This window comes from Melopsittacus undulatus, chromosome 3 (assembly GCF_012275295.1).
Source record: "Melopsittacus undulatus isolate bMelUnd1 chromosome 3, bMelUnd1.mat.Z, whole genome shotgun sequence".
Classification (NCBI taxonomy): domain Eukaryota; kingdom Metazoa; phylum Chordata; class Aves; order Psittaciformes; family Psittaculidae; genus Melopsittacus; species Melopsittacus undulatus.
The window spans coordinates 12,391,632-12,404,457 of record NC_047529.1 but is presented as its reverse complement, the minus strand read 5'-3'; the positions used below and the strand labels follow the sequence as shown (position 1 = coordinate 12,404,457).

Genomic DNA, 12,826 nt, shown 5'->3' with positions numbered 1-12,826 from the left:
ACTTTTAAGCTTATTTTTTTTCAACAGAAAACCAAATGCACTATCCACACTAATATAGCAGATGTTCTCGTGTGGAATACTTGTGGAACCTTCAGAAGCTACTAGGAATTCTTCATCCTTAAAATGCAGTCTGATGCTTTTAAAGAGGTTAGAAGTTGGCTTGTGATAGACTGAATGTTATTCTTAGAGTCTCAGTTTAAGTACTTGGTGTTGCAGACATATCACTGTTCCATTAATCAAATATCAAACTGAGCTGTTCTGTAGTCTAAACTGTTGTTCACTTATTTCTGTAGTGCATTAGAACTGACTAGATTAAGTTTTTGTGAGCTTTAAAGAGCAGTGCATTATCTCCCTTTGAGTTCACCTTCTAAAACCTGGACTTATTTTCCCAGTGTTTGACTTCCATATGCTCTAAGGAAAGATTTCCCGGATCCTCAGAATGGAGACAATAAATATGATTTACAAAGACTGAATGGTTGAAAGAGAGTGTTAAATATGTATCTTCAGGCAGTTGTATTTCCCTCTTTGCTCTCCACCCAAGTGAAAGATGGATATTAACCCATTTATAGTCTCACCATATGATATTGTGTGCTGTCCTGTAGACAAGCAGTTAGATTGGCTAGTTGAATTCAGACTAATTTGAGAACTTGATGTAAAGAGAAGTGGTAACCAACTCCCCTTCTAATTTTCTCCTTTCAGGAGGACAGTGTGTTTTGCCTTATCTTTGGGGTTGCTGTATGTTTTTGACCCTCATTAATATACTCATCACTAGGCTTAACTGGCTAGCAGCCATTAGTGTATACATAATAGCATTTGCTGTCCAGAAAAAGGCTGTTTTAAACTTTAAAGTGCTGCTGTTGTTAAGACTCTTGTTTTGCACTAGTGGATGAGGTTTCTGTGTTAACAAGTGTCATGAATGATGTTAAAGAAGCTTAGGTAAGTCTTAAGCCCTTTGAACTGATATGAAGGCACATATTGCATGGAACTGAGCTTCTAAAGTGTGTTTTACAGCAACCTTGAGACAATTTAACTGGTTATTCTTGAACTCAAAATTCTACTGAAGAGTAGATTAGAAGAAACAACTTTTGGCAGTTACAGTTTATTTAGTAGGAACATCCAAGGGAATTCTCCTTTAGTGCAGGAAGGACTATGCCAAGCTCAAGGTCTTTCCACTGCTAAACAGTCTAGGCTGTTGCTGACAAAACTGAAACTAGTGCTAACTTCTATTTGGAAAGGAAGGAAACTTTAGTGTTAAGTGAAGGTTAACAAATGTGTTGGCTAGCCTAGCCTAAACTGAACTCTTTCAGATCTAGACAAATCCTTGGCAACACCCAATCAGATCCAGTTACAGCCCAGTTGTCCACCCATCTTTGCAGTGTTATCACATATCACTAAGTCAGTCTCCCCAGGAACATGCTTCTTAACAGTACTTGTGAGTTCTGAGAGTCTGGAGAAGTTTTCCAGCTTAACTGGGCTGTAGTTACAAAGCTGAACTTGTGTTCTGGCACCAGCACCCAGTCAAGCAGCTTGTGCCTCCCCCTCAATCGTGCTGGTGCAGCTGTTTCAGAGACTGTAAAGTGCACAGCACATCACCTTCAGTTTGTTCAAGATAAGTTGGTGCCTGGACCTAGAACAATGGTGCCAACACATGGGGCACCAGTCCTGTTCAGAAGTACAGCTGAGCTGACCCTATGCCCCACACGTGAAGCTGTGAGGCTCTGCTTTTTTTCTTCACCTCAGGTGCTCGTTGGACTGTTACTGAGGTGATACAGTTTGCAGAAAACTGGTCATATTGGATTGTTATTTCTGCTGGTTTGGTTTATTTAGTTGACATTCAGCGGCGTTGAATATGTGGTAAAATTAGTAGGAAAGGCAGTGTGGTACTGCGTGGTACTGGAAATGGGAAAGAGTGGGAGAGCTCCTATGTAAGTGGGTGGCTAAACCTTCGCTTTACTGGTGAAACAGGCTTGGAGAGGCAACATGGGAGAGAGGAGGAGGCAGCTACCTGCAGCGTCCTGTTGGCAGAATAAATGTACTTTGAGCTGTTGCCTTAGCTAATGACTTTTGTGCAGCAACACCAGTGATGTATGGTAGAGACCTGGGAGTTGCGGGGAGTAGGTGGGGCTCTGAAGTATATGGACATTAGTTAGGTGCTGTATCGATTACTGTGGGTGATATGACAGCCCAGGCCTCTTTCTCTGTGTTCATAGCAGCAGGAACTGTGATGAAAGCTACTTCTGTTGTAGCTATGTGAGAAAAATCTCTTCTTCCATTGGAGATAAAATGAACGCATACAAAATGCGATTTCTCCTGCCTCAATTATTCCTCAATGTGCCTTGGTGGGGCTTTCTTCCTGTCTAGATTCACATTCTTGATCTGGGCATTAACTGTGTTGGTTAAGGTTGTGTTTCCCTTGGTCATACTTCCCTTTCATCTAGTGGGTGTGTTAGTGACAGTACCAAGCGAAGCATAGTTGAGAAGGGAGAGGGAGGAGGAATTGAAATACTCCATGAAGGTGTCTGAAGGTAGTTACTCTATCTGTTCTGCTAGCTATGTGATCTTGAGAAGGCAGTTTCCTACAGCAAACACAGTCTCTCCATGTACTGCCCTTTATTCTTTGAAATGAATTGTATAACTTATTATTAAAACAGAATTATGGGATTCAGTGCTGGAAAAGCTGGATGGGAGGCTCCCTTAGCTGCAGAACTTGAGAGGCGGAAAGCTGTGTGTAAGTTGGAGGCTAAAAGATCATTTTGCTTAGAAACTTTAGACTCTTACAAGCATGGTTTGATCAAAAAGGAAAACGAAAGCCTCTTTGACTTGCTCTGTTTCCTTAAACCTGTTGGTGTTCCTGACTGACAGCTCGTTTATCCTGGAAATCAGTATGAAAACTAGCCCTTTGGCATACCTCCTTGTACAGCAAAAGTACTTGTTTTACTTGCTGCTGAGCTCCTCTGTGGCCATGGTACAGATGCAGATGTGTGACTAAACTTACTCTGGCTGCAAATGTAAAGTTCAAATATGGGGTAATTGCAGTTGACGTCTCTTGTCATATTCTTTCCTTCTTATCCTTCTTACTCAAAATATTGGTTTGGGTTAGCTGGTCGTTGTTTAAATTACCAGCTGCTGAGATGAGGAGTACATACAAGGTATCTAAAATATAGTTATGGGCTAGACCAATTAGAAAATACCGACTGAATCAATTTGGTTGAGCAGCAACCTTAAATACAGTCACTCTGAAATACAAGCAGAAGTCTGCCTACTTTAAATCTGTGTGGCCTGCAGTGGTCACAAAGAGCTTTCACTTGCCATTTCCAGTCTGTGGTGAGCTAAGACATTGTCAGATCCAGTGTGTTCTCATTCCCATCCTCAAGAAACTGGGAGGATGGGTAAGGGGAGAAAAGGTGAGGAAGAGGCCTTTTAGTGATTTCATTTGCCTTAGTCTTAGCATTCTAAAGCAGCATTCTTTGAGGGGGCTGGAAAAATACTGGTAAACCTTACTGTGGGTAGAGATCCTGTTAGGTCCTTCAGTGAGTGTGCTAATAATAGCAGTGAGTTTTAGGCAGAGTGGAAGAAGGATAAGAAGCATGCTTTGTGACTATTCTTACCCTTCAAGTTTTTCCTTGTAGCTGTGAAGAAACATCTAAGTTCAAGATGTGCTTTCAGAATCCTTTTATACATATTTATATATAAATATATATTTATATATATTAGCAAACCTTATATACATTTTTTTGTTGTTGCTTACTAGGTTGTGTCAGGGTTTCTGCTACTTCTGTCTTAATCTGTGCATAGTGGTATTCTGTTACTTGTATGCATTTGCTGGAAATAGCTGAATTTGAGGGTTGAGTTCTTTGCTGCACCTCTCTTTTTATACTGAAGTCTCCCTCTAGCTTTTCTATCCCCTTCAATTGAGAATGCAAAATGCTAGGTTACCAGCATTTTGCACAGAGGAGAGCTCTCTGCTCCTGCAGACCATTCAACAGAGAAGCATTTTAAAGCACTTAGGAGTTGACAGGCCTATTGTTTGATCAGTTATGACGCTTCATAGGTATCTAGGTCATCAGAATATCTCCTTTTTCCCCTTCCCTGGCAGAATTGTAGCTTTGGGTACTTTTTGCTTCTGCTCACAGTTTATGTAACAGCTCTAGATCTGTCCCTTAGCATCCCGTTGCCCTGAAGGAACAGAGAGAGTTAAACGTGTCTTCTCTTCTACTCCTCTGTCAGTCTTACTGGATATCCAAACAAGTCTTTGGAACTTAGCTCATCAGTCCTATTTATAGTCAAAATATTCAAAGCATTTAATTATTTCTGGCCTTAAAATGAGCTACTTGGCAGCGTTTGCTGGTCAGCAATAGAAAAGCAGTGGTGCGTTATGGTCTGTGGTAGCCCCATAGCTTTAATGTAGACCTTGCTGTGAGTTTATTGTATGGAGTAGGGCTGCTGGAGAAAGGGGAGGACAATTTTGTGACTTAAATCTAATGATTTTTCTTTTTTTTTCCGATAGATGTGCCAGATTTTTTACCTTACCAAATAAGGTTTGAAGGTTAACCTTTTTTTTTCTTTTCCCTACACTCTGGAACTCAGTTCACACATGCCCACACTTTCCTCAGTTCACTACACCAGAACAAGAAACATTTAAGCATTTGTCTCCTTTCTCTCACAGGAAAACTTCCTAGGTGAAGCTCTGATAGAATTCATTACATTTGAATGTAGTGCAGCAGTTTCCTCATGCTAACTTATTTTAAGCTTTTGATTCAAGCTGTGAACTCCCTCAGGCCATGGATGTAGAACAAGATTTCAAGCCAGATGGTTTGAGGTTAGTGTAGCCCACTTCAGCTTGCTTTACCATTCAGGTATGTGGGAGAACCTATCGTACATCTGTACTGAACTGTGAGCGGGAGACTTGGATCACTTTTGTATGGATCCATGCATGTGATGTCTGCAGATCACTAGTGAAGGAGTTCAGGAACGCTGAGAGCTAAAGTATCTAGGGGTACTGGCAGTTTTGATTTAAAGTTGGACTTCTAGCGGAGTGCAGGTTTCTGTACCAACAAGATACTATCAGCTTGAAGATGTACAGAGTGAATGAATGCTTTGTAACTCCTTGTGATAGAGCATATTGAAGGAGTACTGATGAAAGCCATCTACATCAATGAAAGTTACTCCTTTAGACTTTGTTCATAGTCCAAGTCTTTAGCCACTAAAAGAAAATGGAATTTAAATTTATTTAATGTTTGCCTCATCTGTGTACAGTTGTCTGTGTCCAACCCCCGTCTAGAAAAACTATTACTAGTTGTCATTCAGTGCTTGTTGATCAAAAACCTGTACTGTATCTAAAACCAACAGAGTTTAGCAATTAGCATTAGAATGTGAATGATGAGTTAAAGAGCTCAAGTTGTATTTGGGTTCATACTTAAAGGTAACTGTCTGGGTACTTTATTTCGATTAATGTGCTTAAAGGGAGGAATTCACATTTAAAGCAGGCTGTCTCTTAGTTTCATAGTGTGCAAGTTGAGCTGACTGTACACTGCAGGACAAATAGGTCATCAGCTGCTAGCTGTGTACTTAAGGGAAGCAGGAATTAGCTTTTCATTTCACTTTATACTTTAAGAAATGGGTTATTTAGTTGAGTTCAGTTGGAATACTCTGTACATACACAAGAAGCTGCTGTTCTCAAAATCTGGCTTAACGTTTCAACAAATGGTGCTTGTTCTTGATACTTGGCTGATGAGTGTCAGTAGTAGTCCTGCTGTAGTTATTGCTGAGTGTAGTGAAGAGCTTACAGGGAAACTGGGTGCTAGTGTCTTGACTGTATTTGTTTCCATTCAAGTCTGTCTGCTTCTGTGTCTTGCTCTATAGTATTGTTTCCCTTGTGTCTCTCAGCCTGCTTAACCTGGGTTAAGAGGTAATTATGTATGGTTAGAACTGTTCATGTGATCTAATTGAATGATTCAGTTTGGAAGAAGCCAAAGTGAAGTAGGGAATAATTAGTGAATGGTCATAGTAACAGGCCAGAATGGATGGCAAATCTAGTTAATGATGATCTTGCATTAGCTCCAGCCAGAATGGTGGATGTGACTGTAGTCTGGAGTATGTCAGTTCAGTAGTACAAAAGCTTCAAAGGTCAGATGAACGTCTTTGAAAAAGAAAAATGTAACTATGGCTTTCTGGGCCTGCAGCACTGTACTGCAAGCTCTGCTGCCATATGCTTTGTCAGGTGAAAGCTTTTCTGTTATGTACTAAAAGCCTGAGGTCTAGTCTTCTGTGCATTTGGGAATTTTCAGCAGTATTGAGACCAACCCTGTGAGTGAGTTAATACCAGCCTGTCTTTAGTAGTCTTGCAGGAGTCAGTGTTTCTTTGCTGTTCTGCATGCAGTGCAAGAAACCATCACCCATGCTTCTGGAACAGCCACTGTATAGGATGGATGTGCTGTGTCCATAACCCCATTACTGGGATGAAACTGGACTTCTCAAAGTGTTGAGATACTATAAGAAAACAAACAAACAAAACAAAAGAAAAAAAAGTCCAAACCAACAAAAGTCTGTTGGTTTAGTTGCATCTGTAGCATTACTGAATGTGTATCATGGAGACCTGTATAGGGAGGCTGTCATGATCTTTTCAAGTCCAAACCTACTTTCCAGTTGGCTAGAAACACTCTAGTGTAGGGGTACTCATTCTGTGAATGCCACCTCTTCTAAAGTTAGTCCTCAGCCATTCCTTACTGGATTTGCTGGGACTGGACTATTGCAAAAACCTAGAGCAGTTTGTGGTTGCTAGACTGGGCCCTAGGACATTCTACTTAAATGCTGAGTTTCAGGTAGTATGCTATGACTGCTGGGGCAGGTGGGGAAAATAAGGAGGTTGTGAATTTTCATTCATTTCATTCTTCAAGTTGTGAATTTCGTTAATGCCTGGACTGACTTGACAGTACTATCAACTTGCTTATTTTATGAATTACTTACAGGACTTGTTACAGTGCTTCTGCAGCTATTGCAGATAAGTGGGCTGTGAAATGGGATTTCTTGCCCTGACTGTTGTTTTGAGAGACTGCTGGGAAATTAGTTCTTGGAATTAGAATGTGGTCCTTGTGTCCAGGATGCTGAAGCTTTCTAGAAAGGCTTCCAAAGAGCTCCAGTGATGCCTGAGAGTGACTAGCCAGAGTAACAGGGTAAGAAGCCAGAAGGTGGTATAGAGGACCAAAAAAGTCGACATCTGCTTAGGAGCATATGACAGGTTAGCATATGCTGACTGTGCTCCTAGGATGAGCAGTAGCACTTGTTCTGCAGTTAATATACTTGTGCAATGTCTGTCCTATTAATTGCTAAGTAATTTAAATCTCTTGAAGGGAAAGGTGTTTTCTGCAACTCAGTCATGAGGTTATCAAACCAGCTCTTCTGGATGGATCAAGTTTCCTTCACAGCTGTCAACACTGTAGTTCTCCACCCTCTAAAGTGCTTGATTCATGGCAGTGATGGTCTTTTCTGTAGGTAGGTTGGGAGCTTTCAGATAAATTAGGCTGGCTAGTCAACAAATAAACAAAACCAATAAAAAACCTACAAGAAACCATTCCAAACCAAACAAAAACCCCAACTTTATGCTCTGGATTTGATTTTTATTATTTCTACTGGTAAGTGAAATCTAACAGTAATTGACAAGGGACTAAAATGAATCTTCTGTCCTGTCTGAGCTAACTGACTTCCAGGAGTGCAGAATATTGTTAACAAGATGTTGTGAGCTTTAACAGACTGATTGTTTGTAAGCTTTTGATAGTACTGTCTACTTGTGATAGGGAGAATCTACTTGTTTAGAAATAACTATTGATAAAAGACCAATCTGCTTGTTCCCTAGGAAACTTCTTGGCTTGAAGAAGCTTTGGGTGGCTATGCTCTGCACTAGCGTAGGAATGCTGCTACAACTTGCACTTTGAGGTCTGCTAAGGTTCTGATACCTTCCAAGTAGGAAAAGATGGTCAATGTCAAGCTCCAGGTGAATGAAGAGAAGTTGCAGCTGTTACTTCAGACTGTTTTACAGTTCATCTTAGTTCACAAAATTGATACCTCACTGCAGCTGAAGTACGCATGTAAATAAAAGGATATAAGGCTGTTTTAAGTAATCAAGTTAAATTTGTTGCCTGGGGATTATGTAGGAGCAGAGGCTTTGATACATTGGGTGAATATCTGTTTACTAAAACACAGGTGTTTCTTCTTGGAGCTATAAAATCTGAATGCTTTTATCAATAGAATTATTCCCTTCATGTTTCTAGGCTGTGATGCTGAAGGCTTTCTTTCTGACTGTCAAATCTTTATACCTCACCTTGGCTATCCTCCCAAGTTTTCTGGCATACCAAGGGTGCTACCTATATGGGGCAAAACCCATTTTGTAAACTCTTTCAGAAAAGAGGGCTTGTTTAATATCTGGGAAAACAAAAGCTTTAGGCCAAAGGTGAGAGGTTTTTCTTCTGCAGTGGTGACCAGTATTGTGTCAATGTAGTTTTAGTTTGGTGTCCTGTAGACAGCTTTTCTTTTTAAAGCTACTCCTTCCAGTTGTGAGGGCTGTTAGTGCAATTGAATTCTTTTGGCTGCTTTGTCAACCAGTTTGAGTTAGGCTGATGCCAGGGGCTGTTTTGCACATCCCCTTGGATAATGTTGGAGTTCAGTTCTAGCTGCCTACGGTTTAAGCATTCAAGTTTACTTCCTGTTCAAACCAAGTACTGCACTAGCTTAATAGATTCAAGCTATATAAGATTTAGTGTCACTGGCCTATGAGGCAGCACAGATTTAATACTTAGAAATGGAAACGTCCTCTCTGATCTGCAATGAAGGGAAATGTTGTCAGAATCAGCTAAAGAGACAGCCACTGAGGAAACTCCAGGGTCACCATGTTACCAGTTTTTCAGGTTCATGGTAATAACTCAAGTAGCTCATTACATCCACAAAGCAGTGCGTTGGAGCACTGTTCTGAAGTCTTTTGCCGATGATAGTATCTAGGATGTGAAGTCTGGCAGGAATGACTTGGCAGGTCCTGTGGGTATTGGCAGGGTCTCTGCCATGAATAAATTAAACAGTGGTGTGTTCCATGGTGCCTTAAGAGACATCCTGCAAGAGAACACTGCTTCTGGGCTGCTTCCACAGGAAGCATGAGGCCATGTAACTTACCTGTGTGCAATGCATCACGTAACTGGAGATGGCTACTTCTTTGTCTTCATTAAAGCAGTGCTTGAAAATGCAATCCTGACTAGCAATCCAGCATCCTTAAGTTCATACAGTGATGTTCCCAGATAAATAACTGCTAGGAAGGTGCCTCCGTCAAATTTGTGCATGGTGAGTTCTGATTGAGTACATCAAAATCTATATCTGTAGTTAGGGGTAATTTTGCAAGTACTAAACAGCTTCCAGATGCTTGATAAGAAAAATCTAATCAGGCCAGTGGTGGAGTTTGTTTCTGCTGTGGGACAAACTTCAGTGTTGTGGTACCTAAATAAGGGGAGACTTCATCTTGGACAGGTAATTTTGTTTGGTGTTCTTTTAGGCCTCTATCCTAGTAACTCCCAAATTCTGGGGTTCAGGAGAATAGGATAATTCTGCTATTGTGCTGTATGTCTGAAGGGCTGTGTTACCTTGATTTGTCATTCATTAGTAACTTTAATCTCATCCAAGTTATAGTTCTTTCGGCTACTGGTTGATTATAGAGTGTTGATTCTTAAATAGTGCATAAAAGATTTTAACTTTTTTTGAAAGAGTTGGTACTTGTTATTAAGCAAGATTTAATAATACTGTGTTACAGGAAGAATATAAACCCAGGAACTACTTAAATGTTTTTTGTTTTTCTCATGCCAGAAATGTTAGGCCTTGCACATGCCCAGGAGTTTATCCTCCTGCAAGCACTGAATAGGCACTCTGAAGTCTGTGCCTTGAAACAGGTGTAATGTGTTGGAGTTAGAGAGGAATTTAGTCATCTGCTGGTTTATGTAATCCTGGGGTTATATACTAGATCACTGGTCTTGCTTGCAGGTGTTGGCAAGCAAAACTGGCAGAAAGCATCTTTTTTTTTTTCCCTTTTATTTCCCTTACAGTAGTATAAGCAGGTGATCTAAAAGTGTTCTTTTTTTGGTCCTCTTTGAGTATTTGATTATTTTATGGAAGTTATACTTGAAAGGAGTTTTGATGCTGAAAACCACTCATCTTTTTGTGATTTGTTAAAACACAGAGAATGCAGGAGATCTGAAACAAAGTCTATACTGCTGTTTATCTCATGGGCATTCCCAAGAATATCTCTCTTGCTGCTGGGAATGAAGGCCTAGCTCAAGGCTTCACTTCAAAGAAATCTCTAGTGCCCTAAGCTCTGGCTTACTAATATGTTGTAACCTGTCAATTTGCAGGTAAGCATTATGAGGAAGAAGAGGAGGATGCCCTACCTGACTCGGATGCCCTGCCAGACTCGGATGATGAGGTGGATTTGGATAAGCCGCGCCCCATACAGATTGTTCTTGCTCATGAAGATGACCATAACTTTGAATTAGATGAAGCAGCATTGGAAAAAATCTTGCTTCAGGAACACATCAAAGATCTTAACATAGTAGTTGTGTCTGTAGCAGGAGCTTTCCGCAAAGGAAAATCTTTTCTGCTGGACTTCATGCTTAGATACATGTATAACAGGGTGAGTAATTTGGATTCTCCCTGCAGAAGAAAAGTAGTTTGGTATTTTAGTCACTTACATTTGTATTTGTTGACTTGAGCACAAATATAGCAAGTCAAATTTTTCTTACTGGGGGGTGGGCAAGCCAGCTGCTTTGTTCCTGCTCTGTGAAGAAGTGTATTTAAGTGATAGCTTTTTAAGATAGTTTTTCCTGCAGTTATCAAGGGAACTTACTCATGTCCCAGTGTAAGTGGGCATGAGAACTTGAATGAAGAAGCTTTGTGTGGCCTTGTAGTTGAGCTTTGGGGAAGGATTCATATAAGTTGGTGGAATCTCACTTTGACCTGATCACCCAAAATCATATTGTAGTGCTAGCTTATGTGCTGCAAAAAGAAGTTATCAGAAGGACTGTATCTGCTTAAATCTGAGGTACAGCAAAAGGGAGGAAGTATCCTGTTTGCTGCTTGGAATGTGTCTCTAAACATAATCCAGGAATTTTTTAAATCCTTTTAAGTCATTGCTTAATGAATGAATACCTGATACAAAATTTAACTTCTTCTTTTAGCTCGTAGTTTTTGGCTGGTGTTGTCTTGCATCTACTGTACTTCAAACTCCTGGCTGATATGGAGAAGGTGGGGTAGGGCTTCTGTGAACATGCACATCTGTCTGTTGCAGGTTGTGGTGTGTTTTTTTTTAATCTGCATCATGAATATTGACAGTTCAGTGTTTCATTGCTTTTAGAAACTCTTAAAAAACTCCCCAGAACTTACCCTTTTCTGGTCACTGTGCTTTGGAGTTGGAATTCATGGTAGCAGAAACTAACCATGACTGCATCTATTTTACCTTTGTACTAGCTGGCTTGAGGAGAATTCAAGATAAACCCTGCAGTTACAGGAAATATGGGAAAATTGCAAAGAAGCTGCTGGTAGTTGGCAAGTGAAGACTTCCTTTCTCTCACTCCCAGTAGTGCCTTCTATTGAATTCCTCTCACTGATTTGCCAGGAGATCTCTAAGAAAGACATAGAGGATATGGTAGGAGGAATACAGAGTAGCAAGCTGTTGCTCCCCACTTCTTTAGACTCTAACCTAGGGAGGATTAAATGTTTCATTGCTATAGCTGTTCAGTGGGTGGCCTTTTGTGTGTGTGTGTATGTGAACCCCTCACTGATGTCCTGTTTGTATTAAAACAGAAAAAGCACCAAAACTCAAAAACCCACAGATGAACAACAAAATTGAGCTCCCAAGAAGTATAGCAATTTGAGCTACATGGTGGCTGGGTAGAGGTAGTGCTAGTTCCTTCCAAAAATAGAAGGGGTGGGATTTAAGTAAATACTGTAACTTTAAGATTATGAAATAAAACAAAAGTTCATAAAGCAAAATGGATTGAAACACTGTTTCAGTCTTGTACAATAACATGTCTCTCTGTTCACTTTATTTTGCGGTCACTTTTTTCAGTTTTTTATAGGTATCCATCAAAATACCATGTTTCACTTAACCTGAAGGTAAAGGCAGACTTAGTAATCTACTGTAACAACTGCCTCTTACAAAATCAGAGAGGTCTTGCTCTTCATGTTCTGCTTCTGGCCAGGCATTTGCATTCTGAAGCTGTAATGCATGCAGGCCTTTAGCTGAGCTGATCCAACTCAATGATGCATTAGAAGACACTGCACTTTGCTGAATTGTTTTCCTGCCAGCTCAGTGACAGGAAGCTGGCTTAGGGAAAGTTTGAAAAGCATCAGAGCTGCTGCAAACTGGGAATTGGGGATAAGTGCAACTCTTCTTTTGAGCACTGCTGAATTGTATCAAGTCAGATGTCATCTTCTATGCTTATGCAAGTTTCAGTTCAGGAGGGGTATAGTTTTATAGTACTCTAAAGAGTACCACACCACTTCATCTTCAGGCTTAATTACAGGTCTGTAAGTTCTGTGAGCTAAATAGTAGATCCTGCACAAAATACTCAAGCAGCTACATTCAGTTTGTACACTAATCGAGCAATTTTGGAATATCCTCCCCTGTGGATCTTAAGACGTGATGAAAAACTTGCCAAGATACTTCATAATCTCATTTTCTTGTCTTAAACCAAAAATCTTATTTGTGCCAGCTGAGGTTGCAGGTAGGATTTTGGCACATCTGAAATTGGTCACTAGCTTCAGGGAGGTGGGTATCTCATTTCAAGCACTGATACTT

General features: G+C 40.4%; 1 protein-coding gene across 3 annotated transcripts in view; it reads left to right on the top strand.

The window, feature by feature from the left end:
* The window catches only part of ATL2 (atlastin GTPase 2), a 44,674-nt gene that overhangs the window by 8,708 nt on the left and 23,140 nt on the right, over window positions 1–12,826 (top strand). For all 3 annotated transcript variants that reach the window (XM_031047514.2, XM_005147405.3, XM_034060398.1), the window contains exon 2: window positions 10,383–10,660. In XM_031047514.2, coding sequence (XP_030903374.2) covers window positions 10,383–10,660 — 278 coding nt within the window. The remainder of the gene's footprint in view (window positions 1–10,382; window positions 10,661–12,826) is intronic.